At 38.2% G+C, this 18,350-nt stretch overlaps 1 protein-coding gene across 8 annotated transcripts in view; it reads right to left on the bottom strand.

Annotated features, from left to right (window-relative positions):
- The window catches only part of DPYD (dihydropyrimidine dehydrogenase), a 490,220-nt gene that overhangs the window by 205,407 nt on the left and 266,463 nt on the right, over positions 1-18,350 (bottom strand). For all 8 annotated transcript variants that reach the window (XM_067538400.1, XM_067538402.1, XM_067538403.1 and 5 more), the window contains one exon: positions 11,826-12,041. In XM_067538400.1, the coding sequence (XP_067394501.1) occupies positions 11,826-12,041 (216 nt within the window). The remainder of the gene's footprint in view (positions 1-11,825; positions 12,042-18,350) is intronic.

Below are 18,350 nucleotides of genomic sequence, written 5' to 3'. Positions count from 1 at the left end.
TTTTAGATACATTTCTTAATTTGCCCATTGCCATATAGCTGTAGAAGGCTAACAAAACACTCAGTGTTCACATGACAACTCTTGTTGACAACCCTTGTTCAAATGCATCCTTATTCTGTCATCTACTGGCAGTGTGCTTTCTAGTCATGTTCTCTGCCAGTCCTTACCAGTTTGCCAATTACACAAGCTGCTTCCCAGACATCAGACAAAAATTCCACAAGACTGCTGTGCAAGCGTACCCTAATTAACCATCAGCTTAATTAGACAATTTACTGTGTAATTAGCAGGCAATTAGTCAACACCTCTCAGATCTTATTGACTGCTGTGACAGCTTTCCCTACTTTGCACATTCCAATACACAACCACCACCATGTTTCTAGCACTCTCAAACCCCTGTACAACAGAATTCTGGACAAAAAAGTGAATAATATTACATAACTAGAAAAAAAATCAATATGTAGCTTGTCCATTTATTGAACTGTTTACCAGCTTGAATTTTTTAGTACTAGAAAGCCACCTGCTGAAATAAGAAACTAAGGAAACATTATGTCTTTTTTACTTATAGCATGTTTTAGTGTGATAATTTCATGTAAAACTCTTTATAGCGCACTGAATTATAGCAGAAGCCAGACAAACAGAAGTGATGGCAGTAATTTATAAAAAAAAATACATGATAAAACATACTTACACAATTTACTGCAGATTAAGTATACAACAAAGAGTTATAGTGAAAATTTCCTGGTAGATGATATCTAAATAGGTAGCTAAGTTAGTTTTGTAGCTACTGTTTCATACTCTGAATTGCAAGTATGTATTTTGTAGTTAGATTACCTCAAAGTCAATCAATCGTTATATACTGGACGATAACACAATATCAGTATAAGCAAAATGGAAATAAATGGAACAAAAACGAGAAGGTGTTACACATAAGAATGTAAAATTGTATTGTATGTCCTTATATTGTATAATTTGGGAAGCTGTATGTGTAATAAAACACAACCAAAAGGCACATGTTAAGGGAATATTAAGGTTGTTTTTTCCTTCTTCTATGGATTATAAATTGTATTGTGCAATTAGCTATGACTATAGTATTTTCAGTGAGTGCTCTGAAGATGGTGTAAGGGACGTACATATTTACCTCCCATTACCATTAACTGTGGGATTTACACACACAAATTCCATACACATTGACAGAGTCCATGATTACATTTATTATATTTTATCAAAATATTAACATAAAGTGGAAAATGTGGATTGAAGATTGGTGGGAAGTGTTGTTTAGAATGAACTAATACAAAACATTATTTTTGCAATAGTTGTTTTAACATAAGCAGTGCTTCAGGTCTTTTAAAATATGGGACTTCATTCTGCTTTCCTGCTTAATGACAATCAGGAGTAAAATCACTAAAGCCAGTGAAGTTATATCAGTGTAAAAGCAGTGTAAGGTATAGGAAAGTCAGACCCTTGCTCTCCTATATTCATTGCTGGCACATCTGATATTAAACACAGGGTTGGTCTCCATAGGGACATTCAGGAAAATTAATCTTAATTAACTGAAGGTATGAATTAAAAGTGGATTATTTAAAATGCATTAAACCCCTATGTGGACACTCTCATTCAGAATTAAAGAGGTCTTAATTTGGTTTAGCCTAATTCACTTTGGAAATTACTAAGAGTTAAGAGGAATGACATAAATTTGTATGAAAGCATCTTGTCTACACACAGAAGCTACACTGACTTCAATAAAATTGGTGTGAAAACTGATTTAGTTAAACCACTGTAAACCCCTGCAAATCCCTGCATGGATACATGTGTATATCAGTTTAAAACTAGGTACATCTGTTTAGCTTATGCCTGTAAATTTACCAATGCAAGTTAAACCAATATACACCAGGTTTACTTTGAGTTAAATGTACCCACACAGGGTTTTGCACCAGTGTTAATAAATCAGTTTAAAATCACAACGTTAGCTAAATTGGCCCAATATTCCAGCGGGCACGATCTGCTCCATTGTGTGGAATGTAGTGTACATTCAACTAGGGGGCACAGGTTTTCTCTCTATAATGTACCTCCTGGGATAGGCAAGGAAGTACTCAGACTGCCCATGGATATGGTAGTCTGGAAGTGGCTGGATGAAACAAGGAAAACTTGAGTAGCTGAGTATGCAGAGGAGACTATGGCTAACAGCAACATCTAGGCCATCTCCTTTGTCACACAAGTCAATTATTTTTCCTTCCTTTCTGTGGACAGAAGAGAGAATAAAGATGTGCAGGGTTACATAGTAACACAACAGAAGCATTAAAATAAAACAGATCAAAAGAGAGGGGAAAACATATAAATATACTGGGGGGAAAATATGGCATGGAAAAAAATAATTCAACAAAAAGGAGGCCAATATCTTGACATTATAAATTATTTAAAAATTAACATTAATGCTAAAATTATACAAAGTAAAAATACAATTTTAGTCCCTAACCATGGAGAGACTTATACAAGTGCTTAACTTTGTCAATGGAACTACTCACTTGTCTAAAGTTAAGCAAGTGCATAAGCATCTGCAGGATTGGGGATTTGATTAGGACATGAAAATGTGGATGTGTAAAAATGATGGAAAAACCACCCTCAACAAACTAGTGAAAAAGCAGGGTGAATACAATGATTAAAAAAAGTTTGGGGAGAACTTCTGTATCTTGTAATGGACCATATAAATCTTGGCTGAAACAACAGACACAAGGGCTCTGATAAAAGGCAGAATGGTAACTCCAAAGGCAAAGCTTAAATGGGTTGTGATATGAAAAACTCTCTATGCCAATATAGACAGAGAAACAACAAACAATTTAACAAAATGTTGACCTGAGAAAGAAAAATAAAATAAAGTCTGAATTTCAGAAGTGAGCTCTGTCACTTTCTAACTTATGTAGATCCCGTGTTTTTAATTGAAATCCCTTGTGGTAGAAAGTTATTTTGGATTTTGTCAGGATTGCTGTAAGTCTCTTTAGAGGATATGAATTTACTGTAGCTGATCAACCCTGAACTGCAAAATTTAATATGAGTATGTCACACTTGTGTTTTCAAGATACTGGGCCTACGGTGACCAGACATCCTGATATAGGGTCTTTATCTTATATATGCAACTATGCCTCCCCCCGCCCCCCAAAAATTTATCCCAATTTTCACACTTGCCATCTGGTCACCCTAACTGAGATTTATATTCAGAAGCACTGAGAACTCCAGATTAAGTCAACCGGAGCTGTGGATGCTCAGTGCTTCTGTAAATCAGACCTACTGGAACCATGTTAGAAAAAACTTGGCATACACTTTAGGAAGAATGTTATTTTGTACAAAAGTAAGACAAGAATATGCAGCTTGTTTAATTTGAGATTATTTATAAAAAAGGAAGCTGTTAGGAAATACTTGGGACATTTAACTAAGATTTAGCTAATTGTAAAGATTTACAGGTGTTTCTAATGCAACTGATAATTATTAAATTACATTTATAGTGAACATTTTCCCTTTCTGGCATATCATATATTATATAAGCCAGATCACCGCACTATTACTCACATGAAACTCCTACTGAAATCATTGGGAGTATTTAGTGTAGGTATATGGCAGGATTGGACCCTATGTATTGATGACGTGTTTAACAGAACATTCAGTACTAGATTCTCATAACAATGGTTTTACAGGGATGTACTTCCATGGACTTTACTGGAGTAGTTCCTGATTTACACCAGTGTAAGTGAGAGCAGAATCAGTCTCATTCAAATGTATGAACTCATCTGATTAGAATGCAATATTACTTGTAAACTGCCAAAAAGTGTCCAAGATTAAAGTTTAAGGGTCAAATTTAGACTTTGTGTGAGTGAATGAAACTCTGTTTGTTGAATTTGGCCCATTGGCCTTAACCACTGATTAAGTAAAAGAAAATCCATAACCTAAAAAGCATTTTTCAAAACTAAATAATTGAAGAAACTGTTCACAAAATATAAAAATATAGACAATTTGCCACTGAGAGCCAGCTTTGCTTGCAGCTTGAGGAGGTCATCTTTATGCCAGGCATTTGGGCTTTCTGGGTCAAAACCTGGGAAAAAGAAAAATGTGCTCAAAAGGCACAAGGCTGAGGGATTGAATCTTCAGTCCCAATTTACAGTAACCAGAACACAGGTTTAGGCTTATGCTGCTGCGTCAGGTTAAGTAGGGGTAGAAAGGAGAATAGGGTATGCAGCCTGGCATCCCACCCTTTGTACGAATCTGGTCTTGTAGAGCTATGACGTGTACAGATTCACTGACCACAAGCCTGACATGCCATATTCCATTTGCTGTTCCATTGCAGAGCTACCAGGAGTTGTGTACCTTTCTATGGGAGTAGCAGAGTTCCTCTCCATAAGTTTTGTACTGTGTGCATCCCATTGCAAAAGAAATGCAGCATTTCTGCTGTATTTAATGGCATGGGGCAAGAGAAAGTGACAGCATTTGTCCAGCAGTTGGAAGATATTTTGAAATCATCAGGAAATGACTATTTGGGTTCCTAAATGTAAATGCCATCATAAGAAATCCCTTCTACAAATGGGGATTTTTTAAAAGGCTTCTGAATTCTGCTTTTTTTTTTTTTTTTTAAAACAAACATATTCCACTATCTTCAGCACTTCAAAATGGTAGGCAACATAATCTGACTTGTTAATGGTAAAAATTATCCTTTAAAAACATGGAACAATAATCATCTCCACTGTAAATCCATTGACTTCAAGGAGTAGGTTCAATTTTTACACCTGCTCAGTGAGGAAGACTTCAAGTGGAATTACACCACGGATGAATTTAGGCCTCTCTCCCCCGCTTTTGATTTAATCAATTAATTTATTTTAAGTACTCAATACACTAAATATTGGGGATAGATTCCCTGACCCCTCTACTCCCATTGTGCTGCTGCAGCTATGCAAGATATAGGCGACATCTTACATCCCAGTGTGAGGGAGTCCCTACTGGGTCTAGAGCTGGCACAGCTGGCCTTTATGCCATGCCCCAGCACCCTCTGGTCTCACAGAAATAGTGGGGAGAAGGCGTGGCACTGGCCAGAATGCTGGGCACTCTGGCATGCCTCATTTGGCATGCTATCTTTGGGGCAGTTAAAGCTGTCAGAGTTAAGAAAAGCCTCTAATGTGCTTTAAAAAGCAAGCCTCTGCACTACTGTCAATTCTTCTAGGGCTGGGGTAAAACAAGGCATAGCAGAGAATTTGCCCCTTAAACTGATCAATACCAGAGAAATGGGCTACTGAAAGACTACATGAAAGACTTTTTTTTTCTGCCTTTTGCTCAGGTTTACAGCATGAACGCCTTCTCTTTGTATTTGAGTAACATTTCTCTATTTAAATATACATATTAAAAAGAATCTTTTAGAAATAGTGGGTTTTTTTAAAATAACTGCATATTATTTTATGTCCCCATGATAATTTTTACTTCATCTGTTAATCTTTGCTATACTTTAAGTATCTAAATCTAAAATCAGTCAGCCATATAATGTGATATTCCGTATTGCAACTCTCTTCAAATTCACAGTTTTCAGAGTCATTTGAGCATTTGTAAAACAATAAATAATTCAAGTCACAAGCAAGCTGTGTGTGCTAAGAAATCCTGTAAAATGCTCATTTTTTTGTTCAAGAATGTAGTTAATAAAAGTTGTCTTTGATGTTATTTAGTAGAAAGGAAAACCGTCTTTTTTATATTTGACATTAACAATCTGATCATTTGTCTCCCCAAAGAAAGCCCATACATGGCACACAATAAAGAATAGTAATATTTCTGTTTACTGAGATATCAACTGGCATTTCGCAGCTAGTCAATGGCCTATCTTCGCTACAGCATACTAGACCTCAATCTGGCATCTACAAATGTCAAGAGCATATAAAAAAAATTATAGGATGAAAATCAAAAGCATCTTCTAAATTCCTAAAAAGGAAACATAGTTCACCTAAACATATTTACTGCAGAAATCAATGCAATATTCAGCTGTCAATCTAGAAAAACAACGAGGGAGTGATGCTGTCAGTAGGACAGGATAATAAAATTTCAAGCAGATGTTCAGGCAGGGCTCTAATTCTCGCTGAACTCCCTTGGTAAGCATTTAATTTCTTTATCATATGCAAGCTAGGCAAATTGTACTTCATCAAAACTGTATTGTGAAATATTAATATTTCATATTATAGCAAAACTCCATAGAATAACCTTTGTCATATTAAGAACATCAGAATTTCAAATGTCAAGGTTCTGCATTTTAATACATCTTAAATAGCTTTCTGGCTTGGCACCATACATTATAACTACTTTATTCTAAATTACTGTGTTGAAATATCGTTCAAAAATATATTTTTAACATAGGTTCACTTCAGTGAAGTACTAACATTATGGAAAACAATGTGTCACTGTACTACAATTTTACCACCTATAATTATAAAGAGAGGTACATGCAGTACAAATGTACACTTATTCAACTGGCTGAAGCATGCAATTAGCGTGTTGTAATAACAGCATGCAGAAATGTAGCATTTTGGGGTAAATTAACTAACGCACAATATACAATAACTTCATTTAGATATGGTTTGTGAAATATGTTACTATGTATTGTACACACATATATTACTGACTAAAAACTTTCTTGCAATATAATGTTTTAGTTGAAATTTAATTTACTTTTAATCAGAAATCTGTTTTTAAAACTGGCAAAGCACCTGCAGCAAACAAAGTGAAAAAACATTGGAGATTTAGAATGAAGTTAGTCTACACATTTATTTCTGCTAGTACTCCTAATAAAGGCAACTGCTTCTAGGTTATTGAAAGCGACAGCATCACAAATCAATGCATGTCACAACAGAGTAAAGACAGATGTCTCTGATTAATCAGAATTAAATTTTTACAAGTGAAGGAAGATTCTAAAAATCAAAGCTAACATTTCTGCCATTCCATTTATGTTTCTCTCTTGCTCCTTTAGTTATACCATGAAGCGAGGAAACCATCACTACCACCACAACTGAATCTACAATTTAAAAAATTACAATGTTGATACAAATTCTTCAACAGCATATTTTAAAAAACAAACTCTCTCAGAGACAGAACAGTGGATGCCTCTTAACTTTCCATTTAAAATAATAAATTTAAGAATAGGCTTCTATAAACTTTCCTATTACAGATTTTGATTTAAGAGAAAGTCCATTTCTATGTATGGTATAATATCCAGACAAATAAACAAAAAATCTCCAATGTATTATTTTAAGAATTATATTAAGAATTGTCACCAGATGTTACTCTTTTTAATAAGGTAAGAGATTTCTCCCACTGCAGGTAGCTTTCTGTTTTTCAGAAATGGTTCTGAAAGTAGTAAATATAGGTAAATGTATTTTAAATAGGCTTACTTTTACTGAATCCTTTATGTGAGTTTTATTTTAGCTTATCCTTCCCTCTACCTTTTTTCCCCCTAAGTTCTTACCAACAGAAAATACACATATCTTTGCAGCAGAGACACTCTGAATAAGACAAAAATACTATTTCAACCATAAAAGTGTTGGCTATTGATACCTCAGGGAGGGAAGGAAGTTGGGGGAAAAAAGGAGGAGGAGGAAATGTGTGTGTTCAATAGGGCATATTTATTCTCTATTGTTTTCCCTGCCTAGTGAAAATCTGCTTTAGAATTAGTGATCCCTATTTCTTTAAAAGATCAGAGCAACTTGATATTAATTAGTACAGATGACATATATATATTTTGATTTTGCAAACAAAAAATCCACAAATTTTACATATATCTATCACATAATGCAATAGTTTATATTTTACAGTAGCATGTATTTAAGCACAAATGTTCTTAGAGAATTTCAGATATAATTTACATTAGATCTTCTGTATGTTACAATTATAAAGCAATACTGCACAAGAACACACCCTCTCAAGCACATAGGGCTGAATTCTACACAACACAGATAGAAGGCCCATGGCACAGTGGAACTACTGTGGCTCTGCTGCACAGGGTGTGTGTGTGGGGGGGGGCAGTATTTGGGGAGAAGCCTAATGCTATGTGACATGGAGTAGTGCTGCAGCTCTCTGTGGCAGCATGGAATGCTGTAGAGGAGAGGTAAGAACAGCTCGAGGTTTGGAGAAACAGAAGCATGATCTGTGGCACCATAACTGCAGATCTTCTGGCCAAAAATCCTTGGATCAGAGGGGGTACAAAAACCTTGGCTGACTGCTACTGGTTGCAGGCGTGGTTGCCCTGGTGTTCTAGAATGGAATTCTGGCCAAAAAAAAAAATAAAAAATAAAAAAATACACCCATTCTAATGGGCTGCCAAAGGCTTGAACGGCCACATTTATTGGTGTGGCCTGTCTGGAGACACATTGGCCTTATGCAAGTGTCAAACCAAAAGGAAAAGAAGCAGCAGCAGCACCCCATCCTGAGGAGTTGATGAGCTGTTTGCCGGGGAAGGAAAGCTTACATAAATTGAGAGTCTTGCCTTCTAAGTGACTCAAGTCTTCATCCTGGCTCCTGCCTTGTCCCTCTTTCTGGGGCTGAGGCTCCAGATGCAGTTGTACTCTGCTTCTTACATCTCTCTCACTGTCATCCTGTTCTTCTCTCTGACAACACTCCAATGGCATTAAATAGTCACCACTGAGAAGTACATAGATCTTGGAAGAGGGAGCCATTTCTGCTGCTGCAGAGCTCTCCATCGCCAGAGAGGCTATTTATGCTTGACTCTTTAGGGTATTTCTACACAACAATTAAACACCCATGGCTGGCTGGCCTGGCTTATCTGACTTAGGCTCATGGGACTCAGGATGCGGGGCCGTAAAATTGCTGGGAACACGTTCATGCTTGGCCTGGAGCCCGAACTCTGGGACTCTGCAAAGTGGGAGGGTCCAAGAACCTGGGCTCCAGCCCAAGCCTGAATGTCTACACTCTAATTTTTAGCCTCACAGCCTGAGCCCTGCAAGTCTGAGTCAGATGACCAGGGCCAGCTATGGCTTGTCACTTTTATTCCAGTGTAGACTCACTTTACTGTATATAAAAATGAACATCATGAGGTTGAGCCTGCACAAGTGCAGAGTGTTGCATGTAAGTGCAAGGTAAAGCTGATGAGCAGGATGGTGTATTGTGGGAAACCCAATCTAACATTAATGCTGTATTGTTCAGCAGCCATCAAATTACTCAGGCACACAAGCATGAAATGCCACCAAGAGAGGATCACGTAACGAAGTGTTTCATTTGCTTTCTGAAGATAATGCTTAAGCTCATGTCTCCTTAGACATGCCAACACTCCCCCCCACCAGCCAATCCATTATTGTCCAGCATGTATAAAAGTATGTAAGTTGCTGCACAAAGTCAAGTTTGAGTTTCCACTCCGTGCGGAGCACGAACACACAGTTTTACTTGTGTCCACACATAACCTCCACTTACATTTGTACTTCAGGCCAAAAGTCTCTAGCTTCCTTCTGAGCATCGCACAGGATTTATGTCCGTATAAATCAGAAGCTAACTAAACAAACAGATCAAAGTACATTACACTTACCTATATTATTCAAAACCATCTTCTGATTATTTGTTCCAGTGTTAAACAGATAGAGAACAGTCTTTGTGTAATACTCATTGTTGAAGTAAGAACTGTTGCACCTCACTGAACCTTGTCTTCCCACTTAAAATATTTTAGTAGTATAATAGTATTAACATTTTGTTGTTTACTTAAATATAAATAATTGCCTTTATTTTTGCACCTGACATCCCAGTATGTCAAAGCACGTCACAAACTTTAAGGATCAACACCTCTAGGAAGTGGTTTACTGTAAAGAATGTAATGAAAATGAAAAGCACTTCAGTCAGCACTTGGGTGGGACATGACAATTGTTCTATAGCACATAATCATGCTACTCCAGAGCTTAGGGCCAGAAATGAAGAATACTCTATCCAAATAAGACTTCCAGGGAAATTTACCTAGGCACATTGTAATCATCCAAGTTTGAATGTGTCAACGGCACTGTGCTCAACCTAGTGCCATATAGTGAAAGGCCAACACCAGTTCCTGTAACGTGTGTTCTTCCAAAGAAGCCTACCCAAATACTAATCAAGTCTACATCTGCTGACCTTATGAGATCTGATATAATCAAGTGCAAGGTAGCATGGCTGTAGGCATCACAGCAATGTATCTGATTAATAAACAATTTTCAGTATTGGCTATATCCTGCCACCAACCTAAGCACTGAATTAACTGAAATTAACTGAGTTCTGTGCAAATACTGATGGCAGGATATGATTCAGTTAAACCTCTTCCCTTAAAATATTTCAGTAAGAAACATTTCTACTTGTGTTTTACTCCACAGACCAGTTCTTGATGTCCATTACTCTGGTGCAAATCCAGAGTAGCAATGACTTCTGTGGAGTTACTTCATACTGGTTGTAGGATTGAGATAAGATTTTGACTGCACGTATTTTGTAATGTAGCATGATAGGACTCAGTCATTGGTCCTCTCCTCTTCTCACTTTACACCCTCTCCGGGTAATCTCATTCACTCACATTACTTCAACTATCATCTCTACAGAGATGCCTCACAAATATGCCTCTTTCCTCTCGATATGTCCCCATCCATCCAGTTTTACATCTCAGCTGTCTCACTGCCACCTTCTCCTGGATGTCTCATTGCCACAGCAAATGTAACATCACCAAAGCTGAGTTCCTTATCTTCCCTCCCAAGCCCTCTTCAAGTCCATCCTATTCTCTGTTGCTTTGCAACACCACAACCACATTCGATAGTATTTAGTCCTGCAACTTCTTCTTTGACTTCTCCATCTTCCTTTCTCCACACAGTCAAGTCATGTCCAAAACCTCTTGCCTCTTCCTCCAAAACATTTCTAAGATTTGTCCTTTTCTTTAAGTGTTTACAGTTAAAATTCTTGCTCAGTCCCTCAGCTTCCCATCTTGATTGCTGCAATCTCCTCCTTCTCCTGGGCTAACACCCATGGTACCCACTACCAATTTGTACAAAATACTGCTATTAAGGTCAACTTCCTTGGCCATCACTCTCTCATCTCACACTAGCTCCTGCTGTCCTACTGCATCATATTCAAGCTTCTTGTCCTTGCATTCCAGACCCTCAGTGAAACCCTGCTCTTCCCTATCTTTCTGCCCTTGTCTTATATTTCTACCATTCCCTTCACTCCCCAGTGATTCCAACCTCTGCATAGATACATACATACATAAATCCACTCTCACACAATCATTTCCTTGGCTTCATCCTGATAGTCCTTACATGTGGAAAGGTCTTTGTGAGCTGTTCAAAGCCCACTCTCTCTCTCAATTCAAATCTGTCCTAAAAATCCATTTCCACTATGATTCCTACAAGAAACTAGCTGACTAGTAATGGAAAGGCTGGGGGTTAAATAGGGATAGTCTATATGTATTATCTGCAAAATAGAAAAAAAACTTATGTTATCAAACATTGTTTTATCAAAAGGAGGCAATCCTCCCCTTGGATTGCTTTACAATACCCTCTCCTGCTATACTTTGTCTAGCTGTTCATTTTGTCTCTTTTATATTGGGAACGTTTTGGAACGGAATCTGTATCTTGTTTGGACTCTACAGCACTTAGCACTGGATGGGTACTATCAGACACAAATAAATATGAGTAGTAATAGTAATAGTAGCCTTGGAAAAGTAGGTAGAATAGTAATAGAATCCTAAAAGCTTTTTAGCTGACTGGATCTATTACTTATATTCTCAAAACATTTAGATCATAATTAAAACATACCATGAAATTACTAAGTCTTAAATATGTCTTAAAATATTTCCTTACCTTATCGAGGGAGAATGTTTTTGTCAGAGCAAATCCCCATCCTGCTTCAAATGCTCTTCGAATCATTGGGGAACCAGTAGTTGGAGTTGCACTGGCAAGACCGAAAGGATTTGGAAACTTCAGCCCAGCCATTTCTACACTGATGTCTACTAAATCAATAGGAGTATAGAAGAGAGGTAACTCTGGAGTAGTAGAAACTGCAGCACCATACAAAGACTGTAAAAACAAATATATAAAACAAATATTTTTGTCATCTGAATTTCATAGAATTTCTTGTGAGGGAAAAAAATCACTCAGACACTTAAAATACTCTAATATTTTACGGTTGCAGTGATGAAAACTGACAAATATTTAGCTGGCAATAGGCAAAATTACTCATATAAAACCAATTAAATAAAATAACTTTGTTAAAACAAGTTACAATGAAACACATATACTTACAGTTTTATCAAAGACAACCCGAGTTAATGTTCCAATGGCACTGTTAACTGAGTTTTGTGAAGCCTAGACATTGTAGTATTGAATAAAGGTAAGCAATGGGACCGAGCAAGTGAGTTTTCTATTATAGGTCACAATGCTGCAAAGATTTATGCCCCTTAAAGTTTAATTGAAGTCAGTGTAACAATTCACAGTGTGTGAATTAAATATGTGAGCAAGTCTTTGCAGAATCAAGGCCACAGTCTTATGCCTACATTTATTTTCTTTCATAAGTAAAAAATCTTTGCTCCCCAGTAATTTTAAAATAGATCTCTATTTTTTAAAACTGGTGTAAGTCTTGTTTCTAGCAACTACACAGGATTTGCATTTTAATTATTAATGTTCTCACATTTTTTAAAACACAGCAGGGTAGAAGAGTTAATATACTGTTTCCAAAATGACAACTAGCAACAGCTCAGCCTCTGCAGTGGTTAGGATATTGGGGACTCAATGCTGCAAACTATACTCATTGAAAGAGGTCTTCTTTAGAATCCCTAGGACTATTCACATGAATAAGTGATTCAGTATTGGGACTAACTGTATCATGAGAAACAACTGTTGCTTAGATACACTAAAAGAGGGAAGAATCCAGTAATCATAAAGAGTGAAAGTGTTCCACATGCTGTATCACTTAGCAACCTGCCATCACTGGCTTAGCATTCATCCAGGTTCCTACAAATGTTTTTTTTACGGTGTGTACCAAGCCTATCTGATAGGACTACTGTAGCAAAGTACTACTCGATGTGAGTATTGTGTGGGTGTCCAAATCAGGCCCTAATTCTGGATTGGTAGCTAGTAACTGGACCAAAGAAGAGCAAACACAATATAAACGTTGTAATTATGTTTCCTAACAATTTTAAAGATGATATTACAGCCACTTCAGGTTTTTGTTTGTTTGTTTTTTAAAGAGGAAACATGCATATGAATGCGTGCATTTGTCAATAAAAAAAAACAAAAGGAATTTTTGCACATGGACTCATTGCACATTTGATTCCCCAGAACTAACTCAATCAATCATCACGTAGCTGGTTCTTGACTATCAAGTGAATAATGCCCATTTAAAAACAATGCAAAAATCTGATTATCCATAATCACTTTGAAAGTGTCCTTACAGCGCAGCAGTCCTTCAGAACCAACCAGATCAGTGGCTTTGCTTCACAATGCTTAGGGCATTACATGTGTGTTCTTTTTTCTTAAGCATCGCAAATGCAATGAGCAGGCAGGGGGATTGGCCTTTGGAGAAGGAACACCCTAAAGAGCATAGGAGTTGCATGGGAGGACACTGAACAGAATCCTATCTAGTTCATGACGGTTGGAATTACGGGCTTTGCCACTACGGGTATATCTACACTGCAATTAAAAACCCACAGTTGGCCCATGTCAACTGACTCAAGCTCATGGGGCTGAGGCTAAGGGACTGTTTAGTTGTGGTGTAGATGTTTGGGTTCAGGCTGCAGACCGGGCTCTAGGATCCTGTGAGTAGGGTCCTCGTGCGCAGGCTGCAGCAAGTCAGTTGCAGATGTCTAATTGCAGTGTAAACATACCCTGAGAACCTCGAGTTTGAGTCAGTAAAATCAGAGAAAAAAGGGGTGTGGTTCTCAACTCCTTGAGAAGCACACCAATAAATAAATAAATAAATAAATAAATAATCACCTGTGCAGGAATGGGGATGATACTCCAGTAATCTGTAAAGTCTTCTAACCCTTGAGTTACTACTGCCCTTTGTTTTGTTTTTAAATCCCATTTTTTTCTTGTGCATGCTACTATAGGGCTGGGGAGGGAATGAGAACTACTAGAGATTTTTTCACAGAGTTTAAATTAGAGAAAGATTTGACCCAGAACCTCAAAATTCATTCCCTTCTTCCCAAATTTAGAAGCTGGATTCAAATCACTTGCCCCTATGCATTTTGGTCCCAGGTAGGGTCCAAATCCAGAAGTAGCTTGTGTTCCACATTTTGGGCCGGATTCTTGGCTTGTGTAACTCCACTGAAGTTAATGGAGCTATGCCAACAGAAAATTTGGACCTGTGGCTGTGATCCAAAATGGCAGAAATCTACTGAGAAAAAGCCATTTTGGACCAAATTCCCCTTTTGCAGAGATCTTTTCTGGGTAGTGCCCTTAACATTGCTAACCACACCAAAGAGAGGAAGAGGAAGATGGAATTATTGCACTATTCTCTTCCATACAGGCCACTCAGTGCATCCTAGATGTTATGCTCCCTGGGGCTCTGAGGGGGTGTCTACACTGCAATTAGAAACCCACAGCTGACCTGTGCCACCTTACTCAGCCTAGCAGGGCTCAGGCTAAGGGGCTGTTTAATTTCAGTGTAGACGTTTGGGCTCAGGTTGCAGCCTGAGTTCTAGGACCCTGGCACCTCACAGGGTCCTGGAGCCCAGACTCCAACCTGAGCCCGAACGTCTACACGGCAACTAAACAGCCCCTTATCCCAAGCCCCGCAAGCCTGATTCAGTTGGTATGGGCCAGCAGCGGGTTTTTAATTGTAGCATAGACATATCCTGAGAGGCAATGTGCCTGCCTGAGACACAGCGCTTTGCAGAGCGCCTCCTGGGGAACTCCAGAGTTCTACTGCCCCAAACTCAGGGCCATGACTTCAAGGCACAATTGTGATGTATTATTTGCATATCTGAGTAACCAGCTGCAGTTTTTCTTTGCTGTTATTCATCACAAAAAAGTTGGATAGCTCAGAGATTTGATAATAGTATGTACAACCTTTCACCCCAAGGTCACAGGCTGAAATCTGGTGCAGGTCAGGAGTGACTGAAATTCATTACCATCACCTAGGTCTCAGGTGGCCTGTGTACTCAGTGCAGTTTTCACTGGACAAGATGTTCATATTGATGCAAGTGAAGGACAGAAGCTGGGTGTATAAACAATACATAGCAAACTATACATACCAAAGTGAAGGACAAATGCTTAGCGTATAAAATATGCATAGCAAACAAAGGAGGAAAGAAAACAAAGGAGTTAATGGGAAGTGGTGGTACTGGAAGAGCCAAAGCAGCAGTTAAAAACAAGCAATATATTCAGGACTAGATTATGATGAAACTATCTGTTCTCAGGAAAGGGTCGTATATAGTAAACTTATGCTTTTTTCCTTTCTGTGAACAGACTACAGTTATTTATTAATGCTTTGGTTGTTCAAAATTGTTCAAATGTAATGTGTAAATACATTTATGCATGTGGACTGCTCACAAACTGCTCAATCTTTATATGCCTGAAAATATTCGTTATTCGAAATTCAGTATTTGATTAGTTGCTTAAGCTACATGGTCCTGTTTCTGTTTCCTGGCTGGATGACCTAATCTTAAAAAGCTACTTACATGTCCACACAAAATTAATTTTGTTAGAAATGAATCTTACCTAAAGGCCCCAAATGGGCTTTCTGTGATTTTGTATAAATGAAACTTGGCTTGTGCAAGATAAAAAACTCTCTAATAAAAGGAATTTGGATACGCAAATTGAACATGCCCATGTAAAAACAGGAAAGTTTCTTTATGTGCTGCCATGCAAACCAGTTGGTTACCAGGGTTTCTAACCATCCACTGAAACACTTCCAGGCTTAGGCACTTTTCCCCCTGACATTAGGATTCTGCATATTCTCTACACCCTTGGTAAACTGCCCTCAGAGAGAAAAGATGTGATTCCATCTAGATGCAAAAACGCAGTAACTCCACCAGAAGCTGCCTACTCCTTGTGCCTCGCTCCCTGTTAATTAGGGTCACTGCTGTCTGTTTTGTCATAGTGGTTTGGAAACCTCTTTTATAGCCTGAATATCTCCAACAACCTGATACTACATTTCCACATCTCTGATGATTGCTGCCCTACGAGGAGGTGTCCAAGATGGGTCTTTCATCTCAAGAGGCTGGCATGGATGGTGACAAGAATTAGGGAATCCAGGAGAGTAAATCAAATGATGAAATATGCACTGCTGTAAGATAAGGCTGAGAGTTCAACAGTCAGTAGCTATGCTTCCTTGCAGATTTGTCTTCCCCTCTTCTTGTTACCCTTCTTTTTGCTCTTTATTTTTTTGTTTGTTTTGCTTTTCTCAACCTCTCTTTTCAGCACAATGCTCATAAAGGAATTAAATTTACTAAGTCATGATGTGTTACTTGCGCACAAAGCGAAACATTTTCAATAAATTAAAATGTTTTATAGGTTCCTAAAAGAAAAAAAATAAGCTTTATAATGAAGGATTGACCTGACACTGCAAACAAAGAAACGGGAAAAGAAAACCTGTAGACAAGAGTTTATTTATAATAATACTTTCCCTGATTTTACAAAAAGAAGATGAAAATTCTTGCCACATACTTCTCTAGTTTGTTGTCAACAAGTTGAGCTCACAATAGTGGAAATTCAGATTCCTGGTTACCCAGTCTCCATGGTTCTTTGAAAAGCATGGCAAAATCTTCAAACATTTTGCATTCAGTGGTCTTCTCTCTTCTGATCTGTATACTCCTGCAGACAAGAGAGTGTGCTCTGTAGTGAAGAGCACAGAGCCGGGAGACAGGAAGACCCTGCATTTAAAACTGGCTCTGCCACGGATTCGCTGTGTGGCCTTGGGCAAGTAACTTCATCTTTCTGACTCTGTTTCCCTAGTTGTGGGTGACTATACTTGACCACCTACCTCACAGCATTATTGTATATAGTCAAGATCTCTATAGTGCCGTCAGAACACTGAAAAAATGCTAAGTTTCATCACCATCATTCTTTTCCTGAGAGCCTTCTCCTCTGCAGCTCCTGAGGCCTGGAAGAGTTTTCCTGAACCTTTCCACTTCATTGACTCTCTAATTTAAATCTCATCTGAAAACAAGTCTATTCTTCCTTGCCCGTGCTCACTCTCTCTCCTATTAGTCATTATTTAACTGTGTAATTCTCTTATTTACAGTCAGTCACCAAAACATTTTGTATGAAAAATACTATTCAAATTAAAATTGTATTGAATTGCAGTGTACTATCCCTTGCCTCTGGATCCTTTAAGGAACTTTAATAGGCTTTGAAAATATGCACTTATTCATTCTAAAATTACATATTTGTGGAAGCACAATAGGAGAAGTCCTATACTGCAGTGATAGGAATTAACACCATACTCTTACCCCTTTTGACTCAATCAGTTACCCAGTGTTTGAGGTCATGGGGGTTGTTTCCTTTAGAAGAAGAAATTGATGACGGAGTCAGATATTTCTTCACTGCAATCTTATTTTTTTACAAAGTATGTACAGTCTTATTTTCCTAAATACAGTAGGAATCAACAACAGGAGGTGTTTTGGCCACAGTCTAAGCCTCTTTCCTGGCAGCACCACCTAAAAAGCTTTTTCTCAGGCTTGGTTTACACTGCTAGCGGCGTCGATGGTTGATACGTAAGTTATGTACTGAAACTTGCGTATCTCCCATTGACTTACTAATTTTCACTTGCAGTGGCGTCTTCGCTGCTCTGCGTCGACAAGAAACGCCCCCTAATCGATGTGATTGATCCTGCTGCATCAATCCATGGAGCCTGATGCAGCACCCAGAGTGTAGACATACCCCCAGAGTTTTTCTAGCTGTCTCCTTGACTTTCTGCTTCTTTCTACCAGCTTCCTGGCTATTTCTGACACATACACAGGCAGACATGCAGCTAAAATCAAATAAATCCCCAGCCACCTTCTGTTTACATTCAGTCTAGTCTTTGGGAGGTGGCATTTTAGTCCCTAGGGCAGTGTTTTCCAATGTTTTGATTAACATTAAACAAAGGGGGAATTTAATTGTTCCCTCATTTAGCCTGAATAGAAGGTGGCTAGCTTTGCCAACAGCTTCAAAGACAAGCCTGAGGAAATGGCCAGTCTTCATAAAAGAAATAAAGACCGGGCTCACTAGATATAAAGCCCACGTTATATAATTATTTATTCCATGGGGATGTGGGAGGAGGGGCAGATTTGCTTTAAGTAGTACAATACCAGTGCCATTTAAATGATAATGGGCCAGATCCTCAAGGAATTGTAATTTACACCAGCGGAGGATCTGGCCCCCCATTATTTGTTAAGAGCACAA

This window comes from Emydura macquarii, unplaced genomic scaffold (genome assembly GCF_026122565.2).
Source record: "Emydura macquarii macquarii isolate MOO-44397 ecotype Brisbane River unplaced genomic scaffold, CSIRO-AGI_Emac_v2 contig_480, whole genome shotgun sequence".
In the NCBI taxonomy this organism is placed as follows: domain Eukaryota; kingdom Metazoa; phylum Chordata; order Testudines; family Chelidae; genus Emydura; species Emydura macquarii.
The sequence above is the reverse complement of the archived record's forward strand: the minus strand, read 5'-3'. Positions and strand labels throughout refer to the sequence as shown.